The sequence below is a fragment of the Odontesthes bonariensis genome, chromosome 6, assembly GCF_027942865.1.
Source record: "Odontesthes bonariensis isolate fOdoBon6 chromosome 6, fOdoBon6.hap1, whole genome shotgun sequence".
In the NCBI taxonomy this organism is placed as follows: Eukaryota; Metazoa; Chordata; class Actinopteri; order Atheriniformes; family Atherinopsidae; genus Odontesthes; species Odontesthes bonariensis.
Genome location: NC_134511.1, coordinates 35,708,703 through 35,727,350, shown reverse-complemented (window position 1 = coordinate 35,727,350; position 18,648 = coordinate 35,708,703). Strand labels below are relative to the sequence as shown.

Sequence of the window (18,648 nt, the reverse complement as noted above, 5' to 3'; positions counted from 1 at the left end):
CGTTGACCCTTCACAGGAAATCTGGGCCATTTGGTGGACGCTTTTATCCACAAATGCCTTACAGCAGCACAAGTGCATTCATTTTTAGCTAAGTGGCTCCCAAGGGGACTGACCTTTCCCTTTCACTGTGTACTGATGGGCTTTTTTAGCAGATATTATGTTTTTATTAGAAAAGATTAAAATATTGTACCACATGGGAAATTATGATGATGTTTTATTGGGCAGCATACCTTTACACATTAACTGTTTTCAGAGAACAACTGGTGCTTACATAAGGAAGTGTTCCTCTTTTATAGCTTGTTTGGTCTACAGTAATGTTGATGAGGAGCCGGTGCTGGAAGTTAATGATTGTCTCAGGAGATTGTTTGACTTACTTATTAATATAGTCTTGCTTTATGTGTGCCTGTGGAGATATGCCAATCTGTGGCGATGTCTGGTCTGTTTTTTAAAGAAAGAAATAGCAAGGTTGTGGTGAGGTCCCATCAAAGCCTGAAAGATCTTTTTTGTGAACCAAACTTGCAAGAAATTGAATAAAATGTGTGGGACCTGGGTTTTCTGCTCCAATAGAAGTTAAGTAAACTTTGGCTTATTTCGTGTGAAATCAAACACCAACTCATTATAGAAAAGATAGACTGAGTAGTAAATATGATATCTACTATACAGCCTTTGTCCCTGTATTTTCATTACAGTATAAGCATTGGTCGTACCTTGCATGCTCTCTTAACAATCCTCAACAACTTGAATGGATTAAATTTTTTTTAATTCAAGTCTTAGTGAGTGTGTAAAATAGAATTACAATGGCTTATTTAAGATGAACAGATGGGTTTCAAACAGCTAGGAAGGAAAGGATGAGGTCGTAATGCAGCAGGCTTTATGGGAAAACTACTCAAGTTTTCACTCAGAGGCTGCAGCATGACGTAGTGTGTCTCACATTCCTGTGTTATTACTTAAAGATGTCTGCTTGTCATTGCTTCTCCTGCTCTCTTGCTTTCAATGCCTCTCACACTGAGCGAGCCGCTCAAAAGCGAATTTCCACTGCCCGCAGCAGTTAAAGGAAATCCCTGTCAGTTCATTAGAGCAGTCGTAGCATATGAGGGAAAAACCTGAGATGAACAGCAAGATGAAATATATGGAAACCAGTGAAATAGGTTATTTTGAGTTGTGTTTAGTTCTGTCCAGCCTGGCTGAACCTAAAAAAAAAAAAAGCCAAGGGGATTTTACTGTGGTTTATGGAAAATGTTGAAGCAGTCATGTTTGAAAAAGAAAGGGATTTCATTCAGGTATCTAAGGTTTGATGATGACGATTCCACCACTAAATGAGTTGGAATGCAGTCTGGTGATTCTCGGGTTCTGATGGGAATTGAGTTGGTCAGAATAGGCTTTCTGTCTGAGTGAACGCAAACACACGCTCTCACACACATTAAAAGCCCACTGTTCCACTTTCAGAAAAGCTACTGTGTGAGGAAGAAAATCAGTGGAGAGTGGAGAGATTTATGGAGGAAGTGAGACGTAATCTATGAATTATACTGTATATACACACTGAGACTATGATTTCATTCAGGGGAGAGCCCCACACACAGACCCCTTTTTCCTCAACTTCTTTTAGGCATTAGGCCTTCATTTGCTCCACACTGATGAAAATAAACTTTGACAACTTTATGAAGTCCTGTCATTCCAATATATTCACCTCTTATATTTCTCTGTCACCACAGGTGGAGGAGGAAAGAGGAAAGGAAGGAGCAAAAAATGGAAGGAAATCCTTCGCTTTCCCCATATAAGCCAGAGTACTGAACTGGGAAAAACTATAGGTACGTGTTTGTCTGCTCCCCTCTTCTGAAGAGGTTTGTCTGATGGTGTTTCCAAACTTTGTGTTAAAATATGTGATTATTAACTCAACAGACAGGGATTATGTTAGCATCTGTGAGAAACAGCCTATTGGAAGACTTCTTTTCCGTCTGTACTGTGAGACCAGACCCAACCTGCAACGATGCATCCAGCTACTGGACGCAATGGTACAAACACACACAAACACACACACACACACACACACACACACACACACACACACACCTTGAGTCATCCTCTTTTTAACAGAAGTTTAAAAATTAAAAATTCCTTGACAGACCCCAGGAAAAAGTGGGGAAAGTTAGCAATCAAATCTTTTTTCCTTTAATCATTATCACTAATAATTACCACTGAAGAGCTGAGCTCAGCAAATAACTCCTAAATGACAGATTACTAAGGCCCACACCTAGATGGCTATTATCCAAACAAACTTCGGTCTTGGCAGAGCAGGGCTGTTACGCTTTAGTATTATATAGTTGAAGTGTTCGTGGTGAAGTGTCCCTGAGGCAAGTCAATGCACTCCAGCGGCAGGTGAACACCTGAAATGGCAGCTCTGCCTCTTCTGGTGTCTGAGAATGTATGTGTATGTAACTCTATTGATAGGATTCCCTCTCAAAAACTACATTAAATACTACTTTTAGTTTTCTCTGTTGTATTTCTAGTGAATTAAGATTCTGCTTTAAGATATGTACATTATTTTGTTAACATTTAATCTACTCTGGCCAAGGAACATCAACCTGATAGTTGAAGAAAGGGATAGTTTAGAATAATGAGAGTGGCTCTGTCTTCTCTTAATCCATTCACACCAAAGGCTTTATTTAAAACAGACTGTTTTCTGGAAAACTTAAAACTTTCATTTTTAATTACTAAGCCGTGCATACTCAGAAACAAGAAATAACTATTTTACAGGCCTAAGTTTCAGCTTTTTTGTAAATCAACAAATGTGTCATCATATTTATCAAGTTATTGTCCAAGTCTCTTGTTTTGAAGCAGATTATCTGGTAGTGTTGCAATATGTACAGTTATGACTTGCAAAGTTAGAATGTTCCTTAAAATATGATAATTTAAAGCCTCTTTTCTTGTATAGTACTTTAACATTTTCTATCTACCACATGAAATGTTTCGTTGGAAACAGGAAAAGCCGGCTTGAGAAAGAGTTGTTTCTCAAAGCTGTGTTTGGGAAATCCATTTGCCCATCAAAGTGCATCGGCCAATTTGTGGTACTGTTTGAATTCTCAACAGTAAATCTCATCAAAAATAAAGTGCATTACCAAATCAGCTCAAGGAAAACCAAATGTGTTGTACAGATGCTCAACGCTGCATCAGTTAACATAGATTATGCATTGCTGCCTGTCTCTGTGTTTGTGAGCATAACAGGTTAAGTGCAAACATTAACTGCAAGCTAATGCAATTGTCTTTCCTATTAGAGTTTCTAGTAAGTGTATTATTCCATATGCATCTCAACTCTTCGTCATTCTCCTCTTCCTGAGAAGCAGGCTTCAAAAATTGTTATTAAAATATCTATGGGTATCTTATTACCAACTTTAATAGCTTATTCTGTTAATATGTTGTCAAACAGTGTTGAATAGCTAGCTTATGAAATATTAATGCCTGTGACTTATCACAACAATGGCTCTAATGCTGCTTTAAAGAAGAAGGTCATCTTAATGTATTTGACAAGCTTTGAATAGTTTCCTTCACTATGGGTAAAATAATTCTTTAATTGACTGTTAATTTGCATTGTTGCAGCAGCACAAGGAATGGCCGAATACATAAATAAAATCCTAAAAAAATTAGATCTAAGCATATAAGATAAGATCCAAAATAGAAACACAAAATAGTTTGGATAAGAATTTGTATATAAATGTAATAAGGGTAATGAGGGATAAGGGTTATAGGGGTACAGATAACAAAAACTACTAAAACATAAACACTGTACAGCGATTGAGGAAAGATTTATAAATGTTGCAGACTATGGTGGAAACATAGTTATGACACAGTAGATGGTAATTTTACACTTATTTAAACAATAATGTTTATGGTCTTCCGGTGGTCTGTTGAGAGCAATGCTGGTTGTATAATCAATAATAAGTACAGTTTTTTTTAAGTTTATTGTACCAGACTTAAAGTCCCATCATACTTGTGGACACAACATAGCCAAAATACAATATGTTGCAAATAATGGTGTGTTTTTTTTTATATTTTTCTATTTCAGTGTTGTGGAGAGATATGTCAGGTAATTGGGTGCCACTATATTTGTTGTGAGGATAACCATTCTAATAAAAGAATCATGTTAATTGTTCTTTTTTTTTTAACCTTTTTTGTTACAGATTCTATCAAATGTTTTATGTCAATCATTTGCCAAAATAATTCAATACATTTGAGTCATAGCATTATTAACCTTTCATACATTTTATTGTTATTGGGAATTATTCCTAATTAATGTTGTGATAGCTCCGATTAGATATATGTGTACAACATATCAAAGAAAAGTAGTGCTGTGGTGTCCATTACCTCAAATGTGGTTCAGAGCTTCTGCTATTTTTTTTATAGAATAATTACAAATATCTGGTTCTATGTTGCAACATTACATCCATGTAGTGTTTCATTTAAGTCAGCAGTTATCTGCCATTATTTTGAAGCAAGTCTTTTAAACAGAAAACACTTAACAATTTCTATATTTAATAAATTTTTCTCATTGTTATTTTTCTTTGCTTTCTTACTAACCTGGCAAGTTTTTTTTTATGACTGAATGGATTTTCATGGCCAAGTAACATCTCTGTCCATGTTTTCACCTTCAAAACAGTTACTGTCATTTTCCTTAGGCTGTGGATCTAGACCAGTTTTCCTTTTAATATGAATTCCCACATCAATCCAAAATATTTCAGCAGTAATACACAGGGAAATAAATAACATATTGTTTTGCCGTGTTGTTCACAGATGGATCAACAAAATTCTAGATACAATTAATTTTACTTTTTTTTTTTTTTTTAATGGATAAACCTTCTGTAATATTTTACAAGAAACCCTTTTGACTTCATGGCTGACACAATTTTCCTCCAACTAACCAACTTTTACTCCAACTAATTTCTTCACTAATCACTTCCTAACAAACTTAACTGGGAAACAGTCCTAACATTTATCAATAGTCCTACACTAATTGGAGTATGATGTTACTGTTCCTACTAAAGTTGGAACACCTCTCAGTATTGTGTCAAACACTTTGCATACTCCTTGGGAGTGCCTGGAAAGTCAAATTACAGGAGAAATTTATCATCTCAATCACTAAATGTGGATGTGGATGAGTCATTCTGCTTGAGTAATACCTCTGTTCATCTAGTTCACCAGACATAACGACTTGTTACCTTGTTACTGTATTGAATCCTCTTGTTGATCCGAATGTAAATATTGGTTGGTGAGAAATTCTTTTTTGAATCGTTTTCCATGACATTTTAATCAGAAAGCTTCTCAATTTATTAATTTTTTTTTAAAAAGGAAATCAATTCCACTCTTTTAAATGAGGATATGTTTTGAAAATTAGTTCCATTATTTATTTATTTTTTGTAAGTAGATGGGTCAACCATTTAATTTTAAATGAATTGTTCTGGATAAACGATCAGTGTTAGCATTAGCTCATTAGCTAGCCAACAATAGCTAATGAGATATAATGTAGCTCACAGTCAGCTTTGCCAAATCTATGATCATTGGCTAAAAAATGTGCTTTTATTTACTTTGCACTTACTTGTCTTTTTGTGAAATCAAAGACTTGTCGTATAAAGGTTACTGTGAATTTTGTGTTGTAATCCACTCTTTTCTTTTGAACTGCACATGATTGAGTTTGTATTGAACAGACAGGTGTGTCACAGCAGCTGGAAAAACAGTGCTCCCCCATAGATAAATGTAGGTCTGTAAACACACAAGTGTCTGCCATTTCAGCGTACTCATTCTGATTGCATCGTAGCATACAAATACACTGGTGCTGGCTGGCTAACGCAGCCAGTAGAGACAATTTAACTGAGTAGTGATTATTCAATCAGTCAGATCGCCTGGCCATCCACCCAGCTTGTTGCCCCCCTCCCCCATTTCTCTCCCTCTGTCTCTCTGTGTCTAGACAAAATACCCTCCCACATAACACATTTACAGTCCCCTCCAAAAGTTTTGGAACAGCAAGGCAAATTCCCTTGTTTTTGTTGTTCACTGAAGACATTTGGGTTTAAGATCAAATGATGAGTATGAGACAAGAGTTCAGAATGTCAGCTTTTATTTCCTGGTATTTACATCTAGATGCGTTAAACAACTCAGGACATACCACCCTTTGTTTGAACCCACACATTTTTCAAGTGAGCAAAACTATTGGAACATGTGACTGACAGGTGTTTCTTGTTGACCTGGTGTTGCCTTTAAGGTTGATAATTCAAACATTAAATAGCTCTGCATGTTTAAACCTATAAAGACTGAATTTCTTGTTAAAGAGGATAAACCAACATGAAGACCAGAGAGCTGTCTATGGGAGAAAAGCAAGCCATTTTGAAGCTGAGAAAAGAAGGAAAATCAATCAGAGCCATTGGACAAACATTGGGCATAGCAAGCACAACAATTTGGAATGTCCTGAAAAAGAAAGAAACTACTGGTTTACTGAGCAACAGACGTCGAACAGGTTGGCTAAGGAAAACAACAGTAGTTGATGACAGAAATATTGTGAGAGCTGTAAAGAAAAACCCCAAAACATCAGTAAGTGACATCACCAACGACCTCCACAGTGCAGGGGTGAAGGTATCACAATCCACTGTTCGAAGAAGACTCCGAGAGCAGAAATATAGAGGCCATACCACAAGATGCACACCACTCATCAGCAGTAAGAATCGGAAGGCCAGATTGAAATTTTCAAAGAAGTACAGAGATGAGCCGCAAAAGTTCTGGAACACAATCTTATGGACTGATGAGACCAAGATTAATCTCTACCAAAGTGATGGAAAGGCCAAAGTGTGGAGAAAGAAAGGAACTGCTTATGATCCTGAAGCATGGTGGAGGTAATGTCATGGCTTGGGCATGCATGGCCGGTTCTGGAACAGGCTCATTAATATTTATTGATGATGTAACTGATGATGGTAGCAGCAGAATGAATTCCGAAGTGTACAGAAACATTTTGTCTGCCAATTTACGGAGAAATGCATCCAAACTAATCGGGAGGAATTTTATCGTGCAGTAGGACAATGACCCAAAGCACACTGCCAATAAAACAAAGGACTTCATCAGGGGGAAAAACTGGAAGGTTTTAGACTGGCCAAGTCAATCACCTGACCTTAACCCGATAGAGCATGCATTTCACCTCCTGAAGAGGAGACTGAAGGGGGAAACCCCCCGAAACAAACAAGAACTGAAAGAAGCTGTGGTAAAAGCCTGGAATAGCATCACAAAGGAAGAATGTAACAGTTTGGTGATGTCGATGGGTCGCAGGCTTGAGGCAGTTATTGCAATCAAGGGTTATGCCACCAAATATTAAATGTTATTTACTTTAAGATTATTTGTTCCTTTACTTTTGCTCACCTAAAAATGCTGTGGTGTAATACAAATGGTGATATATCCTAAGTTGTTTAACGCATCTAGATGTAAATACCAGGAAATAAAAGCTGACATTCTGAACTCTTGTCTCATACTCATCATTTAATCTTAAACCCAAATGTCTTCAGTGAACAACAAAAACAAGGGAATTTGCCTTGCTGTTCCAATACTTTTGGAGGGGACTGTAAGTCTTTATCTATAGGACAGCATTGTTTCCCAATCCCAACACACCCCCATCCCTCCCTTCCTCCTAAAAGTGACCACCTCTGTGAGAAGAAAACCACTTACTACATGCAATCACCCCAAACACATAATAGAGCTAATTCTGCAGTCAATCCATGTGACGAACTCTGATACCGCGCTCATTGTCGAGTTCTGCACACTGCACTTTATAAGCCAGGTCTGAGTGTGATTACAACTGGACAGATGCTCGTATTTCAAGTAATTAAATAACATGTGAGCCCTAATCGACAGATTTATTATGCAATCTAGTCACCATGCTTTTCAGAGATTTTGTAAACTAGGGGGTAATTGGTGAGAACTGAGGAGGAGTGTGTTTAGCGAGGAGAAATTATGAACATGCCGGTTCAGGAGAAAGAGTGGGGGTGTGTGTTTCAGCGTTGGAGTAGAGGAAGGAATGCACTTTGGGGGTTCAGTTGGTTGCTCTTACATCAGGATAGGGTGTGTGTGCAATTCATGTGTGTTTGTGTGTGTTGGAGCCCCCTCTGCTTCTAAAAGGCTAAAGGAGTGTCTCCTTTCCCTTTGGCTGACCTCCCCACCAGCAAAGGGATGGGAGTCAAACAGCTCTTTTACTCTTTGTGGGAGTGCATGTTTGTGTGTGTAATGTCTCCTGGAGCTTCTGATAACGAACCCTCAGTTAATTGACACCTGACAGGAATCACAATTTGACCCTTTCTCCCTTCCTGTCCTTATTTCAGTCGTGTTGTATATTTGTATATGTATTTTCAGCCAGTGATGCTGCAGCTTTTCAAAGCCAGTTTCTCCTTAAGCTCCAGGCTTATGTGTGCAGGCTCTGTATATATACGTGAATTTGTGTGTTTGTGTGTGTGTGTGTGTGTGTTTTGTAGTGGAAAGCTGGTGACGCTGGTGTGACACACTGTGACACTCCAGGACCTCAAGGAATCCCACTGTGTTTACTGTGTGGTTGCCAAGCAACACAGGACCATGCTGGAAAAAGCCCACGAATAGAAAGAGCGGGGCCAGCATGCAGCATAAGCGCCATGTTGCCTCCCCGAGCCTTGAGAAGTTAAAAGGGCTAGCTGCGAAACGCGTCACAGCTCTTTTCATGTCGTCGCCTTTGCGAAACGTGCTGTGTGTAACCTGTTTGTGTCAGCGGCCACATATGCTCACCACTGAGGAGAGAGCAGCATATGTTTATGTGAGAGTGACGGCGGCGCACAGGGATAGTCAAAATTTTGTAATTCAGGGCTCCATAGTTTAAACTGACTTGACTCGAAAAGTAGCCTTCTTGACTAAATTAACCGTCCATCTTGTCTGCAGTTTTTTATTAAAAAAAAAAGACAAAGAAAATCTAATTAAATTATTATGGTCCAATTAATTTTGCACCAGAAGTTCAGAGGACACGGAGGAAAAACTTCACTGCCTGGCATACCTCAAATTAATGTTAATGTTTTCTATCTGAACTTTCAGGTCTGGTTAATAATTAAGCATGCAATAATCATGTCACTATAAAAAGGACCCTTCTTAGGAAATGGCACTCTACCGTGACCATAAAAACACATTGACTTTAGTAAATGTTCATTACCTATTGATGGTGATAACAATGTGTGATACAAACCTTGTTCAGGATGTGGTAATAGGACGGCTTTTCCATTTTGTTATTAGGAAGATTATGAGGTGACACCTGATGAAAAGAGAAAAAGCAGAGGGGACCAGATCATCAAGACTTTTCTCTCTAAACAAGTGAGATTCTTTTTCTGACACATTTTAACACACTCTCAGCATTCTTTCTCTCACATTTTAATGTGAAATTGAAATTAGTAATCTTGTATGCCAGCTGATGTTATATTAAAAGAAATGTATCCAAGAAAAAGAAATTTACTTGCTTTACAACATCTACTTGCAAAAGTGTAGCCTCTCAATGTAAATTTTAAATTCACTAATACTGTACTTACCACACAAAGTCTATGTGTCTCCTTCAAGATGAAGTTGTGCATGTAATAAAAGTGATGTATTTGTGTATGTGTGCGCACATGTAACCGTGTGTGTTTACATGTGTCGGTGTAGTCACCTCAGCGAGTAGACATAGATGAGGTTTTTGCTGAGCAATGCAGAGAGAACCTCGAGCTCAGTCCTTGTAAGGAGATCTTCAGCAACTGCCGCAAGTGAGTCGCTCATTCATTCACTCTCACCTGTTTTTGTTTTTATCTTTTTTTTTTTGCGTTTATATTTGTATTTCATGACTTGTGTTTTTCTTAATGAATTTTAGCTTGTGTCATATCCTCATAAGTGTTTTGACTGAGCTGGCTGTGTTGTGTATGTTGGACCAGGGCTGTCCATGACTACCTGAGTGGAGCTCCGTTTTCAGACTACCAGAACAGCATGTACTTTGACCGCTTCCTCCAGTGGAAGATGCTTGAGAGGTTGGTTGTTTTTTGTTTGTCTAAAACCACCTCATGGCTTTGTAAAGGTTTTTTTTTTTAGGTAAATTAGCCTGTAGTCATGGAGATAGGCCTGTGAACTACCTCTCGGTGTATCACAATAGGAGGTCACTGTGTACCTGCTAGTTACAAATGCATGAAGCCAAATCGGTTTCGGTGAACATTCAACATTATTACTCAAATTTTTACTAAAGTAGACTTTAGTTTATTAAAAGTTACTCGGTTCATAGATAGACAAGTTTTCTGGGTTGATTGGAGTCATGGAAACAAAGTTTTTTTCATTCAAATTTTATGCACATAATCTATATGATTTTGTATGTTATCTTTGCAAAATAATTTGTCTGTCAAATAAATCTGGAATTGTACATTATTTATTCAGTAGAATTTAACTGTAGAGTATTTTTAAATGGCAAGCCTTTTTTTCACATTTTTATTTGTGAGGTCAACTGTTTTAAACTGCATTATAAAACAAGCAGGCATCATTTATTACTACATCTCAGCCGTTGTAAATGTTACTCACTACATCTGAATTTAATGTGGAAAACATGTCTGAGGTAAACAGACAATCTTGTTTTAACCCCCACCAAAGACTTTAAGTGGTTGTTGCTGTTTGTTTATTTGTTCATCTGTTTCCCATTTGGACTACTCTGAGAGTTAAAAACAGATTTTCATGAAAATTTTACTGTTACTAGAGGTTCCACAGGGCCCAACTAAGAAAGGGTTCATCTTTGATATTGATAGGGGCTGTATCTCACATGTCCAGGGTGTTTTCTCTCAGACTTGAGGGTGAGGGTGATACAACATAAAAAAGATCACATGAAAGTCAGCCGAAGTATGGTTATAAATAAGGAATAATTTATCGCTATCTAAAACATTTCCAGTATATACTATCACACATTTGATAAGCTTTAAGAAGAAAACAACTGCTCGATTAAAAAAAGGGGCCAGGATAGAGCCACATCTCAGAGGAGTACATTTGCCTTGGACAGGAAAATGTTTATTGCTGAGTGCATATTAAAGACAGTTACAACTAAGCAGAAGGCTTTCAGAGCAGCCTTGACTCTATCTGTGTCTGGAAAGTCAAATTATGTACAAGACCCCACCCTCTGTACAGGAAACAGACTCAGGATGGCATCGAGTTCCGCAGATATTATCTCTGTCTTGATCAATACCACATAAGCATCTATTAATGGACTTTGCCGTGTCTCTGTTTTTCCAGGCAACCAATCACTAAAGACACGTTCAGACAGTACAGAGTGCTGGGGAAAGGGGGATTTGGAGAGGTAAGAGATGTTGTGAGAACTGGTGACTTTCGTGCCTAAAGTATAGCTATTAGATTGTAATATGTTGGATACGATTTTGTTTGTCTTTCCAGGTGTGTGCCTGTCAGGTCAGAGCAACAGGGAAGATGTACGCCTGCAAAAAGCTGGAGAAGAAAAGGATCAAGAAGAGGAAAGGAGAGTCCATGGCTCTTAACGAGAAGCAGATTTTAGAGAAAGTCAACAGTAGATTTGTTGTGAGTACATGTTAAAGCAAGAGTGTTTTGCAGCAAATGTGCTTGTGTGATCTCATCTGCATACATTTTGAAGCACATTTATCCCACTTGACATGCTCTCGTGTTCATCTAGGTGAGCTTAGCGTATGCATACGAGACCAAAGACGCTCTGTGTCTGGTGCTGACCATCATGAACGGGGGGGACCTGAAATTTCACATCTACAACATGGGCACGCCCGGCTTCGATAAAGACAGGGTCCAGTTTTACGCCGCTCAGATCTGCTGTGGACTCGACCATTTGAACAGGGAATCCATTGTTTACAGGTAGCAGTCTCTAAAGCACTTTAAGATGTGTTTTTGATTCTTTTTTTTCTTATGCATCTGTGTGAATTGGTGATTTTGTTCTTCACGTGCTTTGTTATCTGTAGGGATTTGAAACCGGAGAACATCCTATTAGATGACAATGGTGAGATTTTAAGCTTCGGCAGCTCAGATTTCTGATTTATTGCATTACACAACATTTTGTTTGTCAAACCACCATATTAATGCCTCGTACCTCAACAACGAGCTGTAGGAATGTGTGACATAGCCTTGCACAGAAAAAACAGCAAACCTTATAGGGGTCAGCTGATGACTCTGCTGTTGTGCTGCAGGACACATTCGTATTTCTGACCTGGGCCTGGCCATAAAAGTGCCTGATGGAGACCTCATTAGAGGCAGAGTGGGAACAGTGGGCTACATGGGTAAGAAATAGCATAGCTGGCATTTCCAAAGGTACATTAACGAATGCTTGAACCATAACTACCCGTTTCCATATCTCTCCAGCTCCAGAGGTAATCAACAATGAAAAGTATGCTATGAGTCCTGATTGGTGGGGACTGGGCTGCCTCGTTTATGAGATGACCGCTGGACGATCGCCATTCCGCGCCCGCAAAGAACGAGTGAAGCGGGAGGAAGTGGAGAGGAGGGTGCAGGAGGAAGAGGAGGAGTATAACGACAAGTTTACAGAGGACGCCAAGGCGATCTGTAGAATGGTGAGGCTTCATGGAAACATATTTGTATAGATGAAGAGATGCAATCGGTGAATAACTGAATGATTCATATCTGCTTCTGCTTGGCCAGCTGCTCACCAAAGACCCTAAGCAGAGGCTGGGGTGCAAGGCAGATGGAGCAGCAGGTGTCAAGGCCCACTCATTCTTCAAAAACATCAACTTCAAGAGGATGGAGGCTGGAATAGTAGAGCCTCCATTTGTGCCGGATGTGAGTAATTTGTGTTATATGTAAATGGGTATGTAAATCAGTGCCACTGTTAAGCCTTCTATGAAACTAAGCCTTTATTGTAGACTGTAAAGGCTGTTTTATTCATTGGACTTATAGTCCAAAATGATCACTGCATTACTAAAACGTTCTCTAAGGAACATCGAGTAAAATTCCATGGTGATGAATTATCTTTTAAGATAAACTTTTTTCCTAATTTTCCGTTCAACCCCGTCTTTTTCTTGGTCATTGCCCTCCCCCAGCCTCGTGCAGTGTACTGTAAGGATGTTTTGGACATAGAGCAGTTCTCCACAGTCAAGGGAGTAAATTTGGACCAAACTGACAACGACTTCTACTCCAAATTTGCTACAGGCTGTGTTTCCATCCCATGGCAGAATGAGGTAAGTGAGTGTTCTTTATGGGACGTTTTTAAATGCTTGGTGCAGTTTGTAAAACTAGTGGAGCAGCTCATCTAGGTGGTCATTATAAGTTTTCTTCCCTTAATATTTCACTCTCTTTTTCTCTCTTTTTTTCTGTTCCTTTAGATGATAGAAACAGAGTGTTTCAGAGATTTGAATGTGTTTGGGCCTCAAGGGACGAGACCTCCGGATCTGGACTGGGATCAGCCACCAGAGCCACCCAGACGCAGCCTGCTGGACAGGATCTTCAGGAGGCATGTAAGTGAACACGCAGACTCCCTCGCAAACCCAGACGCACTCATTCAAATTAACCCACACAAATCTTTCTTCTCTCTTTTAATTTGCTGCAGCATCCAGAGGTGTCCATTTCCAACAGCCGTGTGCAGTCTTCCAGTGTAAATTCTGTGGACTCCATGTCCAACTCTGCCCCCTAGTGGTGCGGTGACAGTGTGGGAGCCACACACAAACACAAAGGGAAGGAGCTCGGAAGGGCTTCCCTGCTGCTGATTGGTCAACAGCTGGGGCCTGAGAAGCAGCCAGAGACAGCCTGTCTAAAAGCCTAAATGGTCAGCCCATGGGGAGGGAGGGGGGGGTGACCGGGTCCTGAGACCCTGGGCATTTGTAGTTGGATGGTCGATGTTGCAGAGACTTTTGGAAATATTCGGACAAACCTTACTTACCCTCAGGATTGTTGGACTATAGAACAGAGCCACTGATGTTGACGAAAACAGAAAAGGATAGAATAAAAGCTAATATTCAGGGGATCCACTGTATAATAAAGACCACCACAGGGAATTGAAGTTGGGGGGTCTTGGTGAATATTTTCGTTTCTCCAGAAAAGGAGTTTGTTTTTCAGTCATTTTTAGTCTTGTTCTTTCTGGCCTGTATCTTGTACCAATATCTCTGCCATCTGTCTACATACCCCACGAGTCATCATCTGCACAACTCATGCTCTTAACTTAGTCTTTCTCTGTATTTTGCCTCCAGTACCTCAGATCACTCCTGAACATTCAGAACACATCACCTCAACAACCTCAACACATAATGTACATTGCCTTGCGTACACTCAGGCCAAAGATTGCAGTTTTAGTTTTGTTATACTGTTGTCATGTTGAATTATTGAAGGTTTTTAGCTGTCGTGTAGAACCACGGGAGGATCAGAATGTGCGGTCCCATGTTATACACTTTCTCTAGATATGAGCCTGCAGACATATCATACTGCTTAAAGCACACAAACAGACAGTACATACACAATCAGATAGACGCACACACTCAGAATAGTGAGAATCGTGTTGTGTTTTCATTGCATGGACAAGTGTAAGTATGGACAGCTGTATCTCTTTCGCTTCTGCATACCTCATTCCACTGATGTTACCATCTTATACACACTCCCTTGGTTTACAGTGTCACTTTATATTTGACATTATGCGGAGATTAAAAACAAACTAATTAATGTGCTGTACAGAAACAGAAATCTTTTCTCTTTTTTTGGTTTTGTTTGGCTTTTGCTTTTTCTTTTTCTTTTTCTCAGTTTTCTGCACAGTCCCCATGGAGTGGAGAGGAACACATGCACTCAGCCTGACTTATAAGTTGCACAATTTAAAATAATGTCATGCTGTTTTGTTACCAAATGAAAATGTTTTACCTCTGATCATTAAGGCACATTATTGTATTGATATTGTCACATGCTGTTTCTTTTCTACATCCAAAACTAAAGTGTACTTCTTGTTCTCCCTATGCCTTTTCCATGTTAAAGATACTGCTGCATAGCAATTGTTTGTTTATTGTACTTTTTTTTCCTCCATTTTGCCCATTTATACTTATCCTTAATGTGCTCTTCAAAATGCCTCAAATCTAAAGGGTCTTCCTCTTGTTTTGTGCCCAACTGTAATCGAAGACATAGGCTATCGAGAGCTATGTGAAAGGTTTACTTCATTTGAATCTTCTTTAATCAGTCCAGCTCCTTATCGTCAGAGACAAGGAAGCTGGGGAAGAGGAGAGGAAGATGCCAGGTCTCCACACTAAGAAGTGGCCTTCTCGCAGTGGCACAGCCAGTGAAAAGGGAGAAAGAGCTCAGCCTCTTCGGCTTTTTTTTTAGGAATGTTGTATTTACCCTGTTTGAGGTAGTGAAAGCTGTTCCATGCAGTAATTTTAATCGTCCTTACCAATCTCACACAGGCCTCTTTTTTTTCTCTTTTTCTCTGTACGTACTTGATATGGAAAAAAAAAGAATCTGAATCATACTGAAGTGCCTCCTTGTTAGCATGATCTCCTAGACAATGCCCACACAGACATCAGCACTTTGCTTATTCTCTGACTTTCATGCACTGTTTGCTTCGCTGGGGAACACAAATACACACAGACTCACACAGTTTGTTGGAAGTGGAGGGAAAAAGGAATAAAGGATGGAGTGCAGGGAGTCCATGAGGGAATTTTCCTTCTTAATGTGATGTACAGCAGAGTGCTGAGTGCATGTGAAAGCCAAACCCACTGTGTCATTAATTCCCAATAAACTCTGTACAATAGTTTGAATACTCAACAGTTTGTCTGTGTCTTTATTGCCTCTTCTGCCCTGTCCATGTGGCCATGTGTTCATATTAAACTGCGTGCACGTGTTTACAGAAACTGGCTTCCTGATCACCTTTTCATTGCTCTTCCGCATATGTGCATATATCTGCTATGGCCCTGAGGTTCAAAACACAACTATATCAGACTAAACACAACAGAAAACACAACACAATACTGTTTTCTGATATGTATTTGTTGTTTTGTCTGCCATTTTCCTGCTTTGCGAATTGTGTTGTAAAATGTGACACTTTGTGTGATGTTTGGAGCTTCGGGGCTACAAAGCTTTTATCTGTACAGTGTTGCATAACGGGACTTTTTCAGATTTGTATTATTCAATCTCTCTGTATCACAATTAGTCACATGAATAAATAGAGATAATCATTATGTAGTTAGTTGAGAGTTTCAGGAAAAGCATGACCTCTGAGGTGTTTATAACTTGAATCTATATCCATAATAAAAAATCTATATCTATATCCTTCATTTGAAGGACTGTTTCTCATTTGATCAGACATATATATTGAAACATGCTTGTCGTAATTATTCTTCAGCAAACAAGCCTTACAGCTAAGGTGTAGCAGATTTGGGGTTCAAAATCTATCAAATATGCTCGAAATATTCTTGAAATAAGCCCAAGCTGTACCAAATACCCTCATTTTGTTAATGTCTAAATCTAATGGTTAAATGAAATGCATCTCACATACAAGTGAAATTAGAATTGAAAAAGCTGCTGTGTCTCACCATAAAGTGAAACATATTAGGCCAAATCATTAGTTAGTAACGACTCTACACATCATAAAGCACAACAGAGGGCATTTACTTTTCAGAGACACTTTTCATACACTGTTTGACCTTCAGATTCCAGGTACACTTGCCAGCCTTGGATCCACATTAGACAAAAGCAGTTTGACGCAAGACTGAAGCTCATTAAAACAGAATTCTGCGCTCGCTTAATCAGGCATATGACCCACTTTGGCTCCTGCTTCTTTGTTTCAAAGAAACAGTACAAGAGACATGGGAGTCTGGCTGGTCTGTCCTCTCTAGTCGTGTAGTGCTGAGCTTTTGTGTTCTCATGTTAAATGAGAGCTCACCCTGCAGAAGGCCAGACAGATGTGAGGTCGTAGGTTAAGGTGACTTCTGTCTTACTGTAAGATTTATTCATCACTAATCAGATGAACCATTTCTCTCTTTTCACAGGTTTCCATGACTGTAATCGTGAGCGCTGTTGACTCTGAGAATGTGTTTGACGTGCAGTCGGCTGAGGAAATATTATTGTTTGATAGCATGTATTTTTCTTGGATTAAGTAAGCAAGGTTCGCAAAATAAAGTGAGCACCTTGATAAAACATGTTATTCACAGATAGTGGTGAGCCATTTAATCAAGCCTTTTGGAAAAAACCTACAGATAGAGGGAGATTCAAAGTCCAACAATAAAAACACTGATTAGGCCAATTTTGAATATAAAAAACCCTTTTTGCCTAACTATGTAAAAGGAAGCCTGCATTCTTGGTTCGCCCCTTGCATTCTGTTTTCTGTATTATCTCTACTATCTTTCTTGCAAGAATCAGAGCAAAGCTGTTATCAAAATATGAAGATAAATATAAGAAAATAAAGGTACTAAATATACCACATATATTATAATACTGTTCAAAGAGAGTTGTCACAGCAGAGTAAAATGCAGGTTTTTGTTCCTTTCAAAGAACATATTCCATAACAAAAACTCATGTTTCTGGTCCAAATGTACAGTGCACAGTGAAAATGAGTACACCCCTGTTGAAAAGTAACATTTTGAACAATGTTTTAATACACACACAAGTTATTCCCAAAACGTGCATAGAGTAAGTTTAATACAACATCTGTTTAGCTTACAACAGAAAAGAAAGGTCAATAATATAACTTAAATGACCTATTTGTCCATTTTTGTGAAATTATGCTGGTGCAAAAGTGAGTACACCCCTATGTTAAACTCCCTGAGAATGGGCCGTGTTGGCCCGAAATGTCATGAAATGAAAAGGTATTAAAAGGGAGGTCATCGTTGTGCGTTTCATCCTTGCCTTACATTGAAATTTTACATTTTGAATCTGCACCAGGCTAAAAGAGACGTGTGTGAGATTTGACTGAAATCCTATGGAGAGTATCATGATCTGCTTCAGTAGTCACAGTACATGTTGACAAGCATGTTTCTTTTGGTGAAATTCAGCTTCCTACTGTTGATGGCATCCATACAGCCCCAAACCATGTCACTCCCACTACTATGCTTGACTTTAAGCATGGGGCACTTTTCTTTGTACAAATCACTTTTTACCACCACACAGGCTTGACACCATCTAAAGCAAATTTGTTTATCATTGTCTCATCAGAGACAAACAAACTAAGGATATGGATTGCTGGAACCATGTCCTGTGATCTGATGACACCAAGATGAACAAATTTGCTTTAGATGGTGTCAAGCCTGTCAAATCTCACACACGTCTCTTTTAGCCTGGTGCAGATTCAAAATGTAAAATTTCAATGTAAGGCAAGGATGAAACGCACAACGATGACCTCCCTTTTAATGCCTTTTCATTTCATGACATTTCGGGCCAACACGGCTCATTCTCAGGGAGTTTAACATAGGGGTGTACTCACTTTTGCACCAGCATAATTTCACAAAAATGGACAAATATGTCATTTAAGTTATATTATTGACCTTTCTTTTCTGTTGTAAGCTCAACAGATGTTGTATTAAACTTACTCTATGCACGTTTTGGGAATAACTTGTGTGTGTATTAAAATATTGTTCAAAATGTTACTTTTCAACAGGGGTGTACTCATTTTCACTGTGCACTGTATTTGAAAAATACATCTTACCCCTTTTTACTTCT

The 18,648-nt window shown here is 38.9% G+C and overlaps 1 protein-coding gene across 1 annotated transcript in view; it reads left to right on the top strand.

The window, feature by feature from the left end:
- grk5l (G protein-coupled receptor kinase 5 like) overlaps positions 1-15,759 on the top strand; it is a 30,783-nt gene extending 15,024 nt beyond the window's left edge. Inside the window, exons 2-16 of the mRNA XM_075468575.1 lie at positions 1,713-1,808; positions 1,900-2,012; positions 9,274-9,351; positions 9,676-9,773; positions 9,939-10,031; positions 11,269-11,332; positions 11,425-11,565; positions 11,678-11,868; positions 11,973-12,010; positions 12,198-12,287; positions 12,370-12,578; positions 12,667-12,804; positions 13,065-13,202; positions 13,347-13,478; positions 13,571-15,759. Of these exons, the coding sequence (XP_075324690.1) occupies positions 1,713-1,808; positions 1,900-2,012; positions 9,274-9,351; positions 9,676-9,773; positions 9,939-10,031; positions 11,269-11,332; positions 11,425-11,565; positions 11,678-11,868; positions 11,973-12,010; positions 12,198-12,287; positions 12,370-12,578; positions 12,667-12,804; positions 13,065-13,202; positions 13,347-13,478; positions 13,571-13,654 (1,703 nt within the window). The 3' untranslated portion in view covers positions 13,655-15,759. The remainder of the gene's footprint in view (positions 1-1,712; positions 1,809-1,899; positions 2,013-9,273; positions 9,352-9,675; positions 9,774-9,938; positions 10,032-11,268; positions 11,333-11,424; positions 11,566-11,677; positions 11,869-11,972; positions 12,011-12,197; positions 12,288-12,369; positions 12,579-12,666; positions 12,805-13,064; positions 13,203-13,346; positions 13,479-13,570) is intronic.
- The last annotated feature ends 2,889 nt before the right edge of the window (positions 15,760-18,648 follow it).